This window comes from Crassostrea angulata, chromosome 3 (assembly GCF_025612915.1).
Source record: "Crassostrea angulata isolate pt1a10 chromosome 3, ASM2561291v2, whole genome shotgun sequence".
Taxonomy (NCBI): Eukaryota; Metazoa; Mollusca; class Bivalvia; order Ostreida; family Ostreidae; genus Magallana; species Magallana angulata.
The window spans coordinates 3,702,896-3,721,695 of NC_069113.1; the positions used below are offsets into that span (position 1 = coordinate 3,702,896).

Here is an 18,800-nt window from a genome sequence, read left to right on the forward strand (position 1 = left end):
GGTCGGTAAAGTCCATAGCTTACAGTCAGTAACAAACCTAATAAGTAATATTATCATCATTTTTCTAAAACTAGACTTAGAACAGTTTCTTAAATTTTAACTTGGTTGGCACGAATTGTTGATAATTAGATAAGATGCAAAATTTGACGGTACAGCATAATAGTCTCGGCTAGTGAATTTGAGGTAAACTGTCTTATTATATAAGCTTAAAGATGATCATATGGCCTAATTGTTGAACATCTTTAATTGTTATTGATAAAATGGCAATTGTCATCAGCATATTGCAATAATTGACTGGTATGGACATTTCATCTGGGGCTGCCTTCGCTTACCGGTATAGCTGAGTTTATCATTGGAATAATCCAAGTCTGTTGACACTAAATATCTAATCGCTCAGACAATTGGCCAGTCGTCTAATATTTGTGAAATTAAACGTAAACATTGGAGGTCTTTATAGAATAATGTAACTGTTTTGTGGAATAATTCATTTTTAATAATTGGTACGTGCGATAACACTCTAACTGACGTAATCAGTTATGTAATCAGCGTTTTCCTTGTTTTCTTTGTGGTATCGTCCAAAGTAGGGTCCCACGTCAAGTCAGCAGCAATAACAAACAACAACATCTTGTATAGCATCAAAATATAATAGATATTTTAAATCTTAATGAAACTTCATTAAAAGAAGAACTCGAAAACTCGCACTGCCTAATAGCTGGTGCATCTCTGTAGAGATACATATTAATTAATTGCCTTCTTCATTTGAGCCGAAGGTTTTTGTCCCATTCTTTTTTATCATGGGAACACTGTGTTCCCACTTTAAAACTTCTGTATCGATGTATTTTTTCTAAATTAAATGAAAATCAGTGGTGTGTACAGCTGGGACGATATGGAGGCTGGACGATTAAAGAGACGTAAGGGTTGACGCTGTCCTCTTCATACCTCAGACACTTCCCTCCTACACCTACCGAAAATATAATGGATTCATAGCTCATCACTTTTGTGGATAAAACCGAAGTAGCGTAGGCAGACAACAGACTATGAATTAAAACTTATAACATTGCTAACGGAAGTATATATAATTCAGTGTTAGCGTACTTTACCCTGCCTTAAGGTTTTGTTTACATTAATTCTGTAGCGCCTTTATTATTAGTACGCGTTGACAAAGCAATAACACGGAAATTTTAATTTCTTTTATGTTTTTTATTACATTATTTGTATGCTCATTTTGATAAAAAAAGGACAGATATGGGATTCATTGAAATGATAAGATACTTTTGTTGATGAACGCATTAAATCTTGATTGCTCTTCAGTCTTCACGTCTAACGACCTTGACTTTCGTGAACGACTTGAACTTTATCAAGGTCATTGTAATATACAAATACTACTGTTCTGGAAGAAAACAAACTGTTTGTCTTCTTCTTTATGAATATTGGAGCAATTGCCCTAATCTCCCACATAAGCTGTTCAGGATGCTGTTCGCAACGACTTGTTGGGATAGACTTGTTCGCAACGACTTGTTGGGATAGACTTGTTCGTAACGACTTGTTGGGATAGACTTGTTGGGATAGACTCTCGATCCTATACTCTGTTATAAGAGGGGTGATCATGTCTTGATACACCTCACAGTCACGGTCAAATACGTGTTGTATGAAATGGTTTTACTGTCTTGTGCACGTACTCTCACAGTTTGTTGAATATGGGATACTAATGTTTTCTCATTAGAAACTAGAAATGGAAGGTGGGGTGTGACACTGCAATAGATTTAACCCTGGAAGTGACATTTGGGGGATTTTGCAATTGCTAATGGATATAATTCACTACAATTTTTTTCACTAAAATTTGTTTTTAGAAAAAATTTTTCAAAGTATTTCAAAATGTCAAAACAGTTCCCCCTGTTCCCCTGTTCCCCTTAGTTTTTGCTTTGATGTAAGTCTGCGGCGATAAGCTGGCTAGATCGTTATCGTCATTACGTGCGCAGAGCAAAAACTCTTATTATGAAGGCAAAATCAAACCCAAGATAAATTGCATCAGAAACACCAAATTTTACACTTTTGTTTTGATGATTTATTTTGCAAGCTTTTATGGCGCTATTATGATTGAATGTGACAAAATGATCAACAAGCGTAAGCGACTTAAGGCCGAGCGGGGCACGTAAATCTTGCGAATAAATTGACGCACTGTTGAAAGAGTTTGTAAATTGTAGTCTAACTGTTCCCAGTTCTGCGGTGCATCATGGTTTTACACGGCTTCATCTAAATACTGATTGCGCTTTTAATGATTATGTTGGAAGTCAACTTTGGAGACACATTAAGATCGACAAACTTCGGAAGTTTCTGGTCAGATATTTTCATAGAGACCTCTCTAATCATTGTTTGTCCTGTGCAATATCGATACGTTGGTATGGAATGACACACCTATGTATGTAATTTGTTTGATAAAGAGGCTACAATGTAAGCACTCAAACAAATTGCAATTCCAATCGATGCACCCAATATTTTATAAGATATGTATGATCTTCTTCCGTCAAAAAGAATTATTTATCAAAGGAAAAATCCAATTGTTTTCGCCTCAATTTTAATTTTTATTTTTTTCCCCATGAAGTACAAACAGTTTCAAATGGCCACAATCACACACATCATTGCTGTTTGCTCTTACATTAAAAGTATACTTTCATAAATGTCATTTGTACAGATATTAAAAAAATGTTTAAAGTTCCGCCGGCCGCCAGAAGCCTATTGGCTCTATAATATAATGAAAGTTTTATTCACACTTGTAATATAGAAATAATTATAGTTAACAAAGTTTAGAACCTATCGGGGTTCAGTATGTATTTATATGTTCTGTTGAACAGAAACAAAAGGAAACTATCACGCATTTTACTATATTAATTCGTATCATTCTAAAAACAAATAGAATTCAGTTTTGAAAAATAAGAAAAACTAACATCACAGGGATTTATCATAAAGGACTTGCAACTGTTTGTCAGAACATTCAATAAAATGTGAAATAATCTTAATAATTTAAGAATGATTTAGGAAATTCGGCCTGTCTATTGTAGTTTAATTCCCAGACGTATTATCATACTGAATGATAGACATTTTGTGCTTTTTGTATTTTTTAATGCATAAAAGATTTATAATCTTGGTATATCATATAGGCGTTTCATGTTTGGCTCCATTCATTATTTTATCCTTATAAGGTAATGAAATAATTTTGACCAGACCTTTCTAAGAACAGAAGGCGGTCAAATGTGACATGATTTATTAATAACCCATATCATAGTAACACTATCTTTTCCATTGTGGGAATGCTGCACGTGTACACAACCAATGTTGGATGACTCAAGAAAGACAACTGAGTCACAATTTTGACGATGCTGTGTTATTAGGGTTCCCTTCTATGGCGAATCAATTGTATCAATTTAGTAAAATGGAGTAATAATGGTTATGCAGACAGCAGTAGAATAATTGTTTTTCACCATTCTGGCAAGTAGAGTAAAAATAATGTTCGGGTCTATGCCCAAAAATCCCTTGGTAAAAGTGTATAATTGTTATGATCTCAATTAATTTTAATGGGAATTTTAATACAACTCAGATTATCTAAATGCAAGGCATGAAATGAATGTTTGGTATTCTAAAAGTTTGCAACGAAAATATTGAGACAAAATTAAACATTTTTGATGCGTATGTCTCAAGTGTTTTTGATTAAGTCTTCGAGATATGGGGATTTCACCCTGCGAAAGAAATCGAAAGAGTTTACACAATATTTTGTAGAAGATTCTGAAAGTAAAAAAAAAAGTCATTCAAACTTCATGATAAACTCGGAGTTAAAGCCGTTGAGTGTGATGTACGAATGGCGCATTGTAGAATAGCGGCTGAAATTAGTCAACACAGAGAACCGCATCTTGCGAAATATCTACGGGAGATATGATTATTCACTCATTTAGAAATAATTGATGTTATAATGTTAGAGAGCTGCTATCTGAAGGTTTTCACAAAGTTTTGCTTTAATTAACAGTCAGTGTGGAACATAGATTGTTATTTTAAAAGTAGTTACTTTTTCTGGACTATGTCTTTAATGTTTAAACTGGTACAACCTATATATAACGTATATTTTTTATATTAGGACGTCATCATATTAAATCGTCTCCTTTCCATTTATTCAAAACTGTATAAAGCGCATTACTTTGTATATGAGTAAGACTGTTTCATGCACTGGTATTTAGTATTTATATAAACGTATATTTTGTATAGGATATTTATAGTATATTGCTTATAATTCCTATGATGTTGGCTTCACGGTCTGATATATAAACTTTTGGCCGACGAGAAATAACTCCTACCAACACAGGCACCAAGAACCGTTTTTTAAAGTGTGGGGGGCGGGGGGGGGGGGGCAGACTCATACAAAAATCCTTAAATCATGAAAAATTCTAATCCGTGTGGGGTAGGGGAGGGGAGTGTACCCTTAACTTCAATATCACTGTTAATTTCATACAGATTTTAGGATTTCCTTTCAAACTATATAGAAAAAAATTCTCACAGAGTTATTATTTTCTTCTATATATGATATTATATTGGAAAGTTTATAGGTAGTTTTTTTTTTAAAAGAAAAATATCTCACCTCTCAGGGTATATGGACAATAAAAATAGAAGTTATAAATATTTTCTGCAGTTGCATCATTTAACATATGAATTTTATGACCTGTAGTGGGTGAACAAATGCCACCTTGGCACTGACAAAACTATTGAGGGTGTTAATGGCGTATTTTAGCTTAATTTTTGAACGACGGAACTCATAAACATGGACAAGCTGAATATGACGTCAATGGGTAACAAGGTGGCGAAGTCCCTTAACAAAATGGTACTAGAACATTAGAAACAGACATATTGGGATGTAATGATTTGCCTTTTAAAAGTGTAACGACTACTGCAACGTTACGTTTACACCAAATCTCGTATGTTTATATGACTATAACATTTTCTATGAAATTTATGGCAGGTCATGAATGTGATTTTCCTATCAGTTGGGAGTTTGAAATAATGTTTCCGTTGAATTACTACTCTGGATCCCAAAATCAAGAATGCAAAAAATTCTACATAGCAAAAGCCAGAGTCCCCTCTCAATATGAAAAAAATAATAATAAGTAAATCAGAAAAAATGCACATCAATTTATTTACACTATATTTTGGTGCATCACATGCAATGATATGTTTATATCTAGCTAAATCAGATGGCCAAATATATATATTGCAATTACTTAATATGTAATAGGGTTTGTTGAAAAGTTAACAATTTGAATGCAAAGGGTTTTGGGGTATTCCTGAAACAGAAACACATCTTTAAAAGCGGGGTCAAATAACCACACATCCCTCAACACATTTATACTCTGTCCCGAGTTTTTTGCTTCCACCACTTTTAGCTTGATATTTCGATAATCATAATTACCTTAATTTGTGCTTAAACAACGTTCATCCACTATTATGAAAAATGTCCAGTTTATGTGTTTTGAAACGCCTCTCTATCGCTTCATGTTTCAACACACAACCCAAAATAGAAAGTCTACGGGGATTTTGCATCGCATTAGCAATAATTAAGCCCGGATGATAACGTTGGAAAATTGTGCGAGGTATTTCAAGTGAATTCCGAATGGTGAAAAGATGTAAACATTTCCCATTATAAATCTCCGTAAGAAATTTGATTTCGTTCCAATGAAATTTTATGACTGAAAAGTAATAAAGTGTCGATGAAGATATTTTGGATATAATCCCTTTAATCTATTTCATCTGTTTTCCTTTCACAGGTATGTGTATTTTTATTAAAAATCACCAAAAACCAATGGAATCAATAACTTGGGACAGACTATAAAAAATAATACAATGCTCATAAAAACTTGCAACAAGTAACAATGCATACTGTACATTTTTCAAAAATTGTGTTCATGTACATAATATCATTAAAAAAATGTGTATATTTTACATGTTTGATCAGTGAATGTCCAAAATAATAATTGGGTATAACTTCTGTCATATGCTGTTAACGTGCCATAAATGAGTTCGCAAAATGGCCGGCGTAGCATCGTTTTTTTTCTGTAAGGTAGATAAAGTCAATTTTCTACGATAACCAGAATTTTAAACATCGTCCGATGATTCTCCGACTTTTTGTTTTCTGCTATCGCCGATGTTATTTTTTGAGTTATTCCCCTTTGGTTAACAATTGTCGTCTGCAAACTAACATGGCATCAAACCGGAGAAAAATGATGGGAAGGTAGAAATAAATCATCCTACAGATGTCAGATATTGGATTTTACATGTATAAAACTGGAAGGATGATCGAACAACAGCAAGAACTGTGAAGTAAAGTTTTAAAATACTGAAGGGCACCGCGAGATGACTGAATCCTATTTTAAGAGTCCCCAAAAATAACAGAAAACACGCTTTTAAAAATCGGAAAGCTTAATTTACGGCAAGACCAGAGTCTAATGTGTTGAATAAAACCGTAATTAAACTTTTTTAAAATCATAGCAAAAATATTGATTATACAAGTACATTTCGTAACCTAGGAAGAGTTGTTGTTGACATTTCGAGTAGTCTCCCCTTATGTTGAATAGACCAATCAACACTTTATCAAAGTTATGTCCCTTGGAAAAACCCCATAGATTTCTCAAAGTAGCCTTTGTAGTTTAGAGGTTTGTTACTCTGTTATTTGAAGTTAAAAGTCCGTTTCCTTTGTGTATTTTGATTGCCCCATGATGGGACAACCTACAGATTGAAGGAATAAATTTAATTCAGAGAGATTTCATCATGCCCAAATATTTGGTTACCTAAAGAAGGAGAAAGTTGGTTTTTTTCCCTTTTGACCTTTGGGTTGACCCTGCAAAGAGAAACAACTTTTGTAAAGTGTGGATTGGACTATACAATGCCTGTACATCGTTAAACGAAGAAAATTCAAAGATAATTTTACTCCCAAGGATTTAATACAAAGTAGCAAATATGTCTGATAAGTCATTTTTACTTTGTCGTTAGAAATAGTTGGTCAAAAAATTCAGGTGACGAGACCTGAGGAAACGTCGGCCATTTTGCGAACTAATTTATGGCCAACTACTGTACATGCATGAGAGAGAGAGAGAGAGAGAGAGAGAGAGAGAGAGAGAGAGAGAGAGAGAGAGAGAGAGAGAGAGATGTATTTTTAACTATAGCAAGGAAATGTTGATAAAAACAGAAGAGAATGTTGTCATAAAATATGGATTACTGTAATCCAGCATTTATTCGCGACGACTAAAGGTATATCGTGATTTACCTGAAGTAAACTAGTTTGCAGAAACTAATTTTCGCGAAGAAGCCTCAATATTTACAACCATGCTATAAGGGTTTGTTTGCGGCGACAATTATTCGCGACGACGAGTCTCTCGCGCGCGAACCTCACAGAATTTTGGTTTAAAGTTTGTCTGAGAAAAAGTAAGAGTCTGAGAGTCTGAGTTTAGGAAGGGTTGATTAAAAATCCATTAGGAATAGCAAAGGATGTTCATAAAGAAGTAAAGTACACTTGAAGTTTTAAGGGGATGTTGACATTGTCATTGGGGGAACGGTATGACAGCTTGTATAATAAACATTGAGATTGGCATAGATAGGTTAACAATAAAACAGCGGATTATGTCTGCCAATGTCCAGAAACGACAGTTGATATAACAATAAGGTAAGCTGATGATATAAAATTGGACATTGGACTTCGTGAGTACGTCAATGGATGAAAGGTTGTTTATTTTAAAAAGTTGAAAATGTCAAAAAAGACATCTCCAAAAAGTTGTTTATGTAATTACTGGACTTTGACTGTAGATGTCTAGAGAATATTGTAGATCAAATCAGCAGTTACGTATGTTTGGTGATTACATGCATATAAACAATGTAGTCTAGGAGACGTTTATATCAACAGTGAATGTCTAGGAGACGTTGATGTATGTTTAAAGAGACGTTGATATGAACAGTGAAGGGGACATTGATGCTTGTCTAGGAGATGTTGATCTAAGTCTAGGGGCGTTGATATAAAATTGATGTTTAGGAGACATTGGTGCAAGTTGATAAAGATATTTAAGAAAAGTTGATAGATGTGAACAGTGATGTCTAGGAGACGTTGATATGAACAGTGATGTCTAGGAGACTTGATATGAACAGTGATGTCCAAGAGCTGTTGATGTTAACAGAAATGTTTTGGAGACGTTGATGTGGACAGTGATGTCTAGGAGCCGTTGATGTAAACAGTGATGTCTAGGAGACGTTGATACTTGTCTAGGAGACATTGATGTGGACAGTGATGTTTAGGAGACGTTGATGTGAACAGAGATGTCTAGGAGACGTTGATGTGGACAGTGATGACTAGAAAACGTTGATGTGAACAGTGATGACTAGGAGACGCTGATGTAAGTCTAAGAAACGTTGATAAAAATGGTGATGTCTACGAGCCGTTGACGAAGGCTTGGACAGGGGTGGAGTCCGCGGTGCGGTGTTTCTTGGTCAGGAACTTGGCGGTACACAGACGAAACAGGGACATGGCAAACTCCACGATCTCTCCGATAGTAATAGCGGACAGTCCCAACCAGAGACCGAGCTGGCCCCCGATGTCAGATATCAGGTTCTGCGACTGAAAAACAGACATGAAGCTTTCAATATAAGAATGGCAAGGAAATAACGAATAGCTCTACTTTGATAAATACCTGGAATGATAAATTTAGTCATCCTCATTCAACCCATACAAAAAAACCCCTGAATTGTCCTCTCTGTGTATTTTGAAACCATATACGATTATTTGATCCAAAACAGTAATCATGATTCTACATGTGCCATTTGAATTTACAATGATTTTCTCCGTGAAACGGTTGACGACAAAAAGTGTGGTTTAGGGTCTACGCCCATTTGGTTCAGACTGTCTAGCTCATAGACAGCTCATAGAAAAGTATACAGCAAATACACACTCTCTTATAATGCAGACAATGTCTTTTGTGTCATGTGTTAAAATGGTCCTCCCCATTTCCATAAAGAGTATATTCATTATTTTAACAATACCCCCCCCCCCCACCGGTCAAAATTAAGTAGAACTATAATTGTTTGGCTAATGAAAATAGGATGCTTTTATGCGCATGCACCATAATGATAACTGTTTCAGCGTAGCCTTAGCTCGAGTAAGATGTCTGTCCATAGTCTTTGATATTAAGTAATGATTTGATACTTTTTATAAATATATATCTTTTTACTTTATGCCCATTATTCTGTAAAAACCATCGATATAATCATATTGTTGCAAATCGTTTATTGACAGATACCAATCAAAATTGTAAACATAAGTGGCTCCGGATGAACTGTAAACGGTTGGGTGATTTAATTGCGTCGAAACTCCCATAAGCTTTGACGTTCAACAGATAGATGTATTCAATTAAGATTTGATAAATATGATTTATTCAGTATGTTACTACAATAATGTGGTTAGAGCGGGGCTGATTTCACTTTAAGGTACGATAATCAATAATGGCCGCTAATTTTGTGGTGTTCATAACAATGTTCATTAAGTTAAGTAAATTTTACGGTAATCTCTCATCACTTAAGCAAATAAGAATGCGTTGTAACTTTTTCATGAATGCAAATGAGCTAAATTCGTCGTAGACAATGTAACTTTTTATAAAACTTATCGTCAGAATTGTGTTATCTGCTTTTACAAGTCATTGTAATGCTTTATCTTGGTATTTTAATTTGATATATATGCAGGATTTTTCATTGACCAATAAATGCAAGAAGAAACATACTTTAATAAAAAGTATAAGATCAACTGACCTCGTAAGCTTTCTGGGATTCAATGCTCTTATAAGTCATCTCCGCAAAGTAGATTTCAAGCTTAACGAGATTTTCATCCCTAGAAATAGCAGAAATGCATACTTTTACATTACAGGGAAAATTCTCTTCATTTAAAAATTCTAATGAATTTATATTATGTTTTGCCTGCATACTTATCGGTGTTCGGTCCACCATCCATGAACTCATTTGATGTCAATTTCATCCGACTGTTCAGATAGCTCTATAAAGGACAAGATAATACCGTTAATAAGAATAGCCGTAAACCAGGTAATTAGCTGTTACAGTAGCATATTTGAGATAGTTTACGTACCTCGTAAGCTTTAGAAGGCCATGCAGATGCAGTGACGGTAGTTTCATATTGGTTCTCTCTGAAAGGAATGAATAGTAAAGTACTTCAATGGATTTTAAATGGTACTTGAAATTTTATCATATTTTAAGAAATAGTATACTAAAAACTGGTAGTATATATAAGAACGACCGACACGTGCTGAATCATATCTACATAATATATACTTCACTGATTGACAGGACACTGATGACTGACTTGTAACTTGACAGCTTACATTCATGATAACTGCTTAACATGTAATACACCGACTTACTGACAGTTGCTTGGACATTTCTCGTCACAGGTATCCCATTGCTCAACACTTTCACTTGTACATGTCGCTTTGAAATAAATAGGAAATTAATTACTCATGATTTCAAAAGTTTGCGATGATTCATTGAATACTGAATCTGTTTAACATTCTATGATAACACATCTTGACTTATTAAAGGTTATGTTTTTTACAATAGTTTTAGAAAATGAATACAGATAAAAAAAATAGAAATTAAAAATGACCTCTATAAGTTTAAATGAGTAAGAAAGATATGTAGATATTATACTAGTACAAAAATCAATATAATTATCATTAATTTTTAAGAATTTAAAAATAATCATTATTTACATATAGTTTCATTGGTAAAATCACAAATGTTGGTATAGTTCTGTGGTACGAGAAAGTTTGGACATGCGCAGTTGCATAGCTGAATGAGTGTCTGCTGGTAGCAGGACTTCAGGCAAGTGCGTTTGTGGTAAGTAAATCCATATTTATCCATGTAATCGTCCACCACGGTAGGGTTCTTAGAACAGTTTCCATGCTGGGGTTCGAGGCGACTAATATATACCTGAGAATAAGGAAGGTCAATACAAAATGATTTACATATGATGTTAACTTTTGTTTTACAGGTATTTCTGTCTATCTGTTTCATTGCTTTTTAAAGATCCATTTGTATGTGATTTAGCCAAACAATCAACCACATTTATAAAAGGGATCGTGTTCTTGCTTCCTATTTGGAAATTTGATGTCAAATAAGCAATAATTTTGATGTTTTGTTGTGTAATATGAGTAAATATTGCTCATCTTTCTATATAAATACATTTTTTATACATATAAAACATTGTTCACCTGTCTCAATGCAACAGAAGAGGCGGATCCGGGAGAAATAGTAAATCCGTCATCTTCCGGAAATGGATACGTGCCCCGTTCATGTATAGAAACACGGATTCCGGCATCCGGTGCCAGAGCAGATATGTACTCACTCTGTTGAATATTGAATTCTAAAGTTAAACCTGGAAGAAAAAAAATACTTTAAAAACCCGACAACATTCTGCCCAATGCACTATAGTCAATATATACGACACCAATGGGTTAACTGGTCTTTTGAAATAAAAGAAAATCAAAACAACCACGTGTTTCTAGTTCAGTGGCTGCTCAAAGAAATATCTACTTTTTTAAATGTTTTTTTTTTCCATTTGAGTTGGTTATAACGAATACGAAATAGAATCTGAATTAAGTTTACTCATCACATCAGATAAATATGTTTAATATTTCGATAAATAAATCGTTATTTAGAGAGGATTAATAAAGAACTATTAAGTGAAGTAGTAAATGAATGATGTTGACAAAGGCTTAGCCCTTGGACGGTTGACTGACTCCAATTAAGCGATGAACCTGAGTAATTACTTTTCAAAATCAATTTATTTTATAGCCTAACATCGATATTTCTTTCTGAGACTAGTCAATATTAAGTTTTGTGTTGTCGTCCCTTTAATTAACAGTGTAAACATCTCACATTTCAGAATATTTACTCAGAATTACTATAAATCATGAGATCTTTATTCTGATCCTAATAACTAAAAAAAATTGATGTCTGCTCTGTCCCTAACATTACATTTCGTTAATTAGTAAATAAGTTATACACTGAAACAGCAATTATACGTACACCTAATACCTTCAATCATTTCTTTTTTTCAAGAATTGACGTAAGCATAACACGGTAATTGGTTTGTCTATTTCCCCCCGAATTTCTGGATTACACAAATGAATCGATTGAAGTTGGAATTGATTTTTTTCCCAGTAAAACCAGTATCTTACATGCTAAGATTTATACGTATTTTGGTGCATGTTTCATAATAATATTACACGGGTACTGGAGAATACAGGTGAACACAAAAGCATTACCCATCAGAGGCCCGGCGTAGTAGGTGTAAAGTTGTGGGTTGGGGTCATTCGCGGAATTAAACGTGTAGCAGTTGCCATACTTGCTGTTGTGTAGATACGTAAAGTTCCTGTAGAATACATCAAATTGAATTTATATTATACAAAAAGCAGTTTAAAAACTTAGTAGCAATGTAAAGCATAGAATTGGCCAAACTCTAATCATCAGAACTTCCAAACTGTTTCGGAATTTACACTATTTTGCAGAGTCGTTTGTTCAATATCTTCTAAATCATTTGCATAAAGCAGAAAAAAATTATCAACAGTGGCAGACTTGTTAAAAAATTACTAGAACAATATTTTTTAGGTATTTGCCTAATGTCTTATTATATCAAGAGTAAGCTATTATACACAGGACAAAACACTGAATACATAAAATTATAAAAACGCTTGGAACAGATACTTCAATTTTAATTAGTAATGTTACAAAGCCTTTGTAGAAAAAAAAGTGTTCATGTTGCCAAGAATTACCTTGATCAACCACCTGTGATTTGTCATAATGCTGTTTTTAAATTTTAAAAAGGAAAAACATCTGACATGATTGATGCTGAGATCATTAGTAAATGTAATATAAGGTAATTTTGTCAGAGTTCAAAAATTAAAAAAATTATTTTGATGGATTTGCACTAAAAAAAGAGAAGGTAAAATTGGATATGCTTTCTACTGCGTTCAATATTATGCCGAGTGATTAGCGACAGTAATAACAAAACCTGGGCTCATGTGGGATAGAACCAGCAAAGAACAAAATAACCGGATGTTTGCTTGAATATAACGATAATAGGTTTTGTAAACGTTTCTTTTTTCATCTATTGGCTGTTTTTAGCTTACTCAACTTGCTGGTTGTCAATTTACATCACCATTAATCATTGTCACAAGAACTGAACTATTGTCAGATAAAACAAGTAAGGAACAATAGAAATCAATTTCTGTTACTTTCACCGATCGTTTCTGCAATATTTTCTTTTCTTTCTTGATATGCCCCGCAGATTGAAGCATGGTTGTCCATGCTTCAATCTGCGGGGCATATCAAGAAAGAAAAGAAAATTACAGTATCCAGAGTATTAAAATATCAGATTTTGAAAATTATTCACCTAATGATGAATTTGTGAAACTTTCGGAAGTAAAAACATAAACCTAATTTTACAATAAACACATGCACCCGTTTCTGCTTGTATGTTTTTACCTTAGGCAACAACAATTTAGACATCCTTTATTTGCACATTCAAGGATAAGATCGTTACTAGTTATGAGAAGATTTTCAGCTTTATGTCTACAAATAATTGGAATTTAATGTTTACCTTAAAACTCACTTGGGTCGTGAAAAAAGTGTTTAACAAACTTACGCAGGAGAACACTGTTGTCCGGAGAATACACAGGATGTAATCATGTCCGTTTTCTGATGACCAAATTCCTCTATGCTGTCATCATCCTCCAACAGCGCCATCGACGCATACGCTGATGCGGCTATTATCTCTGAGCTGGATGTTTTGTAAAACGTTCCCGCCACAGATTCATTTTGCAATCCGTCCCACATACTTTAAAGAAACATTATTGTGCATAAGTGTACACCATAACAGTTTTATATTCTTTAGACAACGGTATTGTAGATTTAACAATTACTTTCACAAGTATGTAAAAGGATAAATGCAAAAATCTACTGCTTCAAAATGGATGATTGACCCCACTTTTTATATATTTAGAAATGAATGTAATCTGTTTTATATGCAAAATAAACAAACATACGAAAGATGTTAACCAGTGATTTTATGTTTGAATAATCAATGTATTAGTCTTTAGGGATAACCCAGAGATACCTCTTTATTCGTTGCCCTAATTAGGGCTGAGATACCGCTTAGGCTTATCTCTTTACATTGGCCCGAGAACTTCATTAGCACGATTGTCTGTAGAATTCGATATTGAAAATTAGTTGGGTGTCGTTAAAATGTGAAACGGATAATGTTTAACTTGATTCGGTTATTTAATTGTGAATTGACAATAGATATTTTTTCGAAATCAATAGTTGAAATTTTCATGAAATATTTTCAACATGTATGTTTCACTGTTGGTGAATGCATGTGCCTAACCTATACAACATTGATATATTTCTCATCAACTAATATCCCACATTTTACATTAACAATATCGCCCATCCACTGATTAAACTCTTTTATGGTTTATCTCCGAAGTAGGCGAAAATCGAGTAATTGACAGTGATTACCGATCGTAAAGGAAACAATTAGATATTGCTTTAATCAGCTGTATGCTGAACTGGTTAAAATTGTAAGAACAGAAAAACCAATTCATTATAAAACATAATTTTATACAAATTCCGCAGTTGCAGCAAGAGCTGAAAAGAATGAACTATACATGTGTTTGAAGCCAGATTACAGCCTAAATATAACAATACAATGTATGAAATAAATACTGTAGAATCCTTATTTTATGCGTGTACTTATTTCCGCGATTCAACCGATTTGCATCGAATCGTGGGAGTATAACTTATGAACGCCGAATTTTTTATCATAGTTTCCTTTTGTATACATCTGTCCGTGGCATTAAAACCACGTTTTAAAATCCACGAGATGTGCTACTCGCGATTTTACGCGGATATTCATTCCTCGCGTATAATTATGAATCCACAGTATACATAAAATGAACAACAGAACTTAAAATAATTCCTACTTAAAGCCGTGTTCCTGGACCAGTGATGTCAGGTTCTCCTCAGTGTGATGCGGTCCTGAAATAAAATTGGTTCATACATGTACGTTTAAGAAATTTCACAGATGTCAATTTCTTTTGTATCTTGATAAAATATTTTCAATGTTGAAAATTGCATGAATGTATTAGATTCTTTCTTGTGTTGTTTTGCAATTAAGACATTGATTATCATATATTTGTAAACGAAACATAGTTAATGTAATTAAAATAACTGAAATAATATACTTATACTTTAATAAAAATATTTTATTTCAACTCAAGGTAACAGACAGTGTCTGTATAAACCCTCTCCGGAAAAATAGTAAGGAAGTGGAATAAGAAGAATGAAGTTTTGTCCCTTTCAAAATCTCCTCTAGATGAATCTTTAACAATGTTTGTTATTTATTCAATCCATTCTGGTAAGTCACGATTTCCAGCTGATCGATCACAATACCATTAAATATTCTAGTTCATCCTATTTGTCTATGAATTTTATACGGCAACAAAATAAACACAGGATAATACGTTTACACTCTGTACTTTTTGTCTCCTTTAGATCAATTATGACGTCATTTTGATGATGAATGCATATAAGTTTACTTCCATATTATTTTATCAACATTAAGTTATTTTATAATAACAAAGTAAAACTTTTCTTGCTATTCCATATGCAATTATATAAAATCCCGGTACCTATAACTGTTACTCAAATTTGTATTTCTGACTCAACTGTCAGAAATACAAAAATACAAACTGTTACTTGTTAATGCAACTCTTTACTCATTTAGGACATAATTATGTATGCCTCTGAAAGCTGTTTGGATATCTAAATTGGCTGTTTTGTAAAAAAAAAAAAAAAGTCTTAAAAAAAATTATATCTTTTGTCTTTTGGCTACGATAACTTTAATTACTTTCATTAATACATTGATACAATATTGATCAACTTTTAATGAAAATTAATATCGAATTTAAGATTGAATTAGAAATTTTATGTCCACAAAATCCCACTTGAATATGGACATATTTGTTTTACATAAATATTCAAAGGAGAAGTTAACAGAAAACGAAATTTAAGATACACTTATATAAAAACGTATAAAGATATGTTAACTGTTTACTACATGTACACACATTTAAGACGAATGCTGTGGTCTTGGTTTGTTCGTCAATTAAATCATTAGAAAGTAGTTATTCTACAAACCTGAATGGCCTTTGTTCTGAAGTTGTTCCATGGCCCCGTTATACAGAGTCGTGTCTGTTTTCAAATCTAACTTGTCTCTCAGTCGGGAGAACACGGACCCAGCTAGTTTGGATTTCTTCAGAGGATTCCTGTTACAAACTGTTACACTCGGAAAAGCCAGTTTGGGTGCCGACTTCAGCTCAATTTTGACCTCCACTGGGTAACTGAAATACTTATCCAGTAGCCAGTAGCACTGAATGGTAAGCCAGGCCATCATGGCCATGACAAGGATCAGCCAAATAATCTTCTTCAAAATAGTGTTAGCTTTGACGATCCTAGCGATGGCGGTAAAACTCGTTTCGTTAATAAAGTTGTCTGTCCTCTCTTTCAATGTGGTCATTCTGTCTTCCTCTATTTTTCTCTTGACGATTTCTTTAAAACAAGGTTTTTTGCTTGCAAATGCTTCAAGTGGAACTGAGTCCGTTTCGTTTACTTCTGGAGGGGGCAAATCTTTTGTTACCCCTTTCCTCACTAACCTCGGCTTTCTCTTGGGCTCCATGTCAAACGACTGCTTGCGAAGCTCTGCTTCAACTGAAGGTAAAAACTTCCCGCACCTAATGATGTGAATCAAGTTGCGTTAATGTTGCTATAGTTGAAGTTGTATTGTTCGTAACGATATTGCAATTACTTTAATGCCATGCACGAAGCACAGTTAACTGATTGGACAAAGTCAATAGAGCCGCAGTCTCGGGACGTGTGCAATTTGATGGGCCTATAGATCATTAATTTGTGTTTAATTAATAGTTCATACAAATTCTGGCCATAAGTTTCAATAATAGACGTGACGGTTTTTATATGTCGAATCCTCCTATCAGTGGAATAGCGCAGTTTTTATCTTTTTTCTCGTACAATTACTAATTATTTATGGCATGTATTGTATCATCCAAAAGTCTCCACTCGGATGGTTTCATTTAGGAAATAAGTCTTTAAACTCTTTTGTGACATTTTCGCAATAATTACACAAAGCAGTAAGAAAGGTGGTTAAAATATTGTTTTTGACTCTTTGTCACATCAATCTCATTGTTTATAAATTATAGACCAGTTTCTATGATATCTGAAAAACGAATAAAATTTTTATGTTAAATCAGCTTATCAAATTTTTTAGCTGGTAGAGGCCGAAGTTCTATATAAATATGCTTCTGAACATAAGGACACGTCTTTTTAAGATTCGAAATCATCCATAATCTTTTTAAATTTTCATGAATTTGAAGTAAAGTTTGCTTTGTTAACAATCTCTAAACATTATGTTCTCCATCAAACTTCAATGATTAAAAATTTTGTATCGCCCATAAATGCATATATATATATATATATATATATATATATATATATATATATATATATATATATATATATATATATAAGAAGCACTAACAAACCAACAACACTCGTTATCTATAGTGTCGGATCAAACGATACACGGTTACAAGATGAGATATAAAAAAGCACTAAAAATAACCAACGACACGAACAATAAAGTAAAATATTGTCAAATTTTCGGGACGACCCGTCCCTTCTTCAGGACAACAAAGTAAAAACTACATATGAAACAGCTCTGATGCAGACGACTTCACTAGCCCAATCACTGGCCGTACTTACAAAATTTTCGCAAATACTTCTTGTCGTACTGACAATTGTATATACCTCATCAATTGTAAAAATTTTGTCAGAAACAATACGTAGGGGAAACAGGAGACCTCCGCAGCCGCATTAGTAATCATCGTTCCACCATCAAAACTAAGAAAATTAAAGAACCCCTCGGGGAACATTTTAACTTAGATGGTCACAAATGGGAGGACATGACGGTTTTGGTTATCGATCACAACCCAGACAAGACAGATGCGGAGAGAAAAAATAAAGAAAAAATTTGGATGCATAGACTGAAGTCATTCCGCCCTGACGGCATGAACAAATTAAGTGACTTCACCAGAATGAACATCAACTAAGCGTAGCAATATCACATATCATATATATACAAACTTTTATTCATGTAATTTATTCACCTTATTAGCTCGTTCCTTGGTTTTTTTAGTTTTCATTGTTTTTTATCCTTTTTATTTTCTTTATTTAACTTACATTAGTTTTTACACTCTTCTGTATATTTATGCGGTCTTTTACAGAGCCTATCTTCCCTACAACCCTTTACTACGATTTCTCTTACTAGTACAACTTAATTAACAGCAATCCTCAATTAGCAAATTAATTCGTTCGCGTTATCTTCTAGCACTTCTTCACAGACCGTCCGCTGCGTCGGACGGGATTTTTCTTTCTCAGACTTGAAATCTTTAATACAAAGATGTAGCTGCCACGTTTCGATCCGGTGTTTATACATTTTTTAGTTTTTATATATTATTTAGTTTTTAGTTTAGTGGTAATTTTAGAGATGTTTTTTTCTTTCATATGTAGTTTTTACTTTGTTGTCCTGAAGAAGGGACGGGTCGTCCCGAAAATTTGACAATATTTTACTTTATTGTTCG

General features: G+C 33.7%; 1 protein-coding gene across 1 annotated transcript; it reads right to left on the bottom strand.

Annotated features, from left to right (window-relative positions):
- Positions 1-7,762: 7,762 nt before the first annotated feature.
- On the bottom strand, positions 7,763-17,111 carry LOC128178219 (degenerin unc-8-like). Its single transcript, XM_052845276.1, has 11 exons — positions 16,285-17,111; positions 15,069-15,123; positions 13,730-13,921; positions 12,351-12,457; positions 11,295-11,458; positions 10,794-11,013; positions 10,446-10,512; positions 10,154-10,211; positions 9,996-10,063; positions 9,823-9,901; positions 7,763-8,638 (listed from the first exon to the last, which is right to left on the bottom strand). Exons 1-11 carry the CDS (start codon positions 16,820-16,822, stop codon positions 8,453-8,455), a joined length of 1,734 nt encoding a protein of 577 aa, XP_052701236.1. The 5' UTR covers positions 16,823-17,111; the 3' UTR covers positions 7,763-8,452.
- Positions 17,112-18,800: the final 1,689 nt, after the last annotated feature.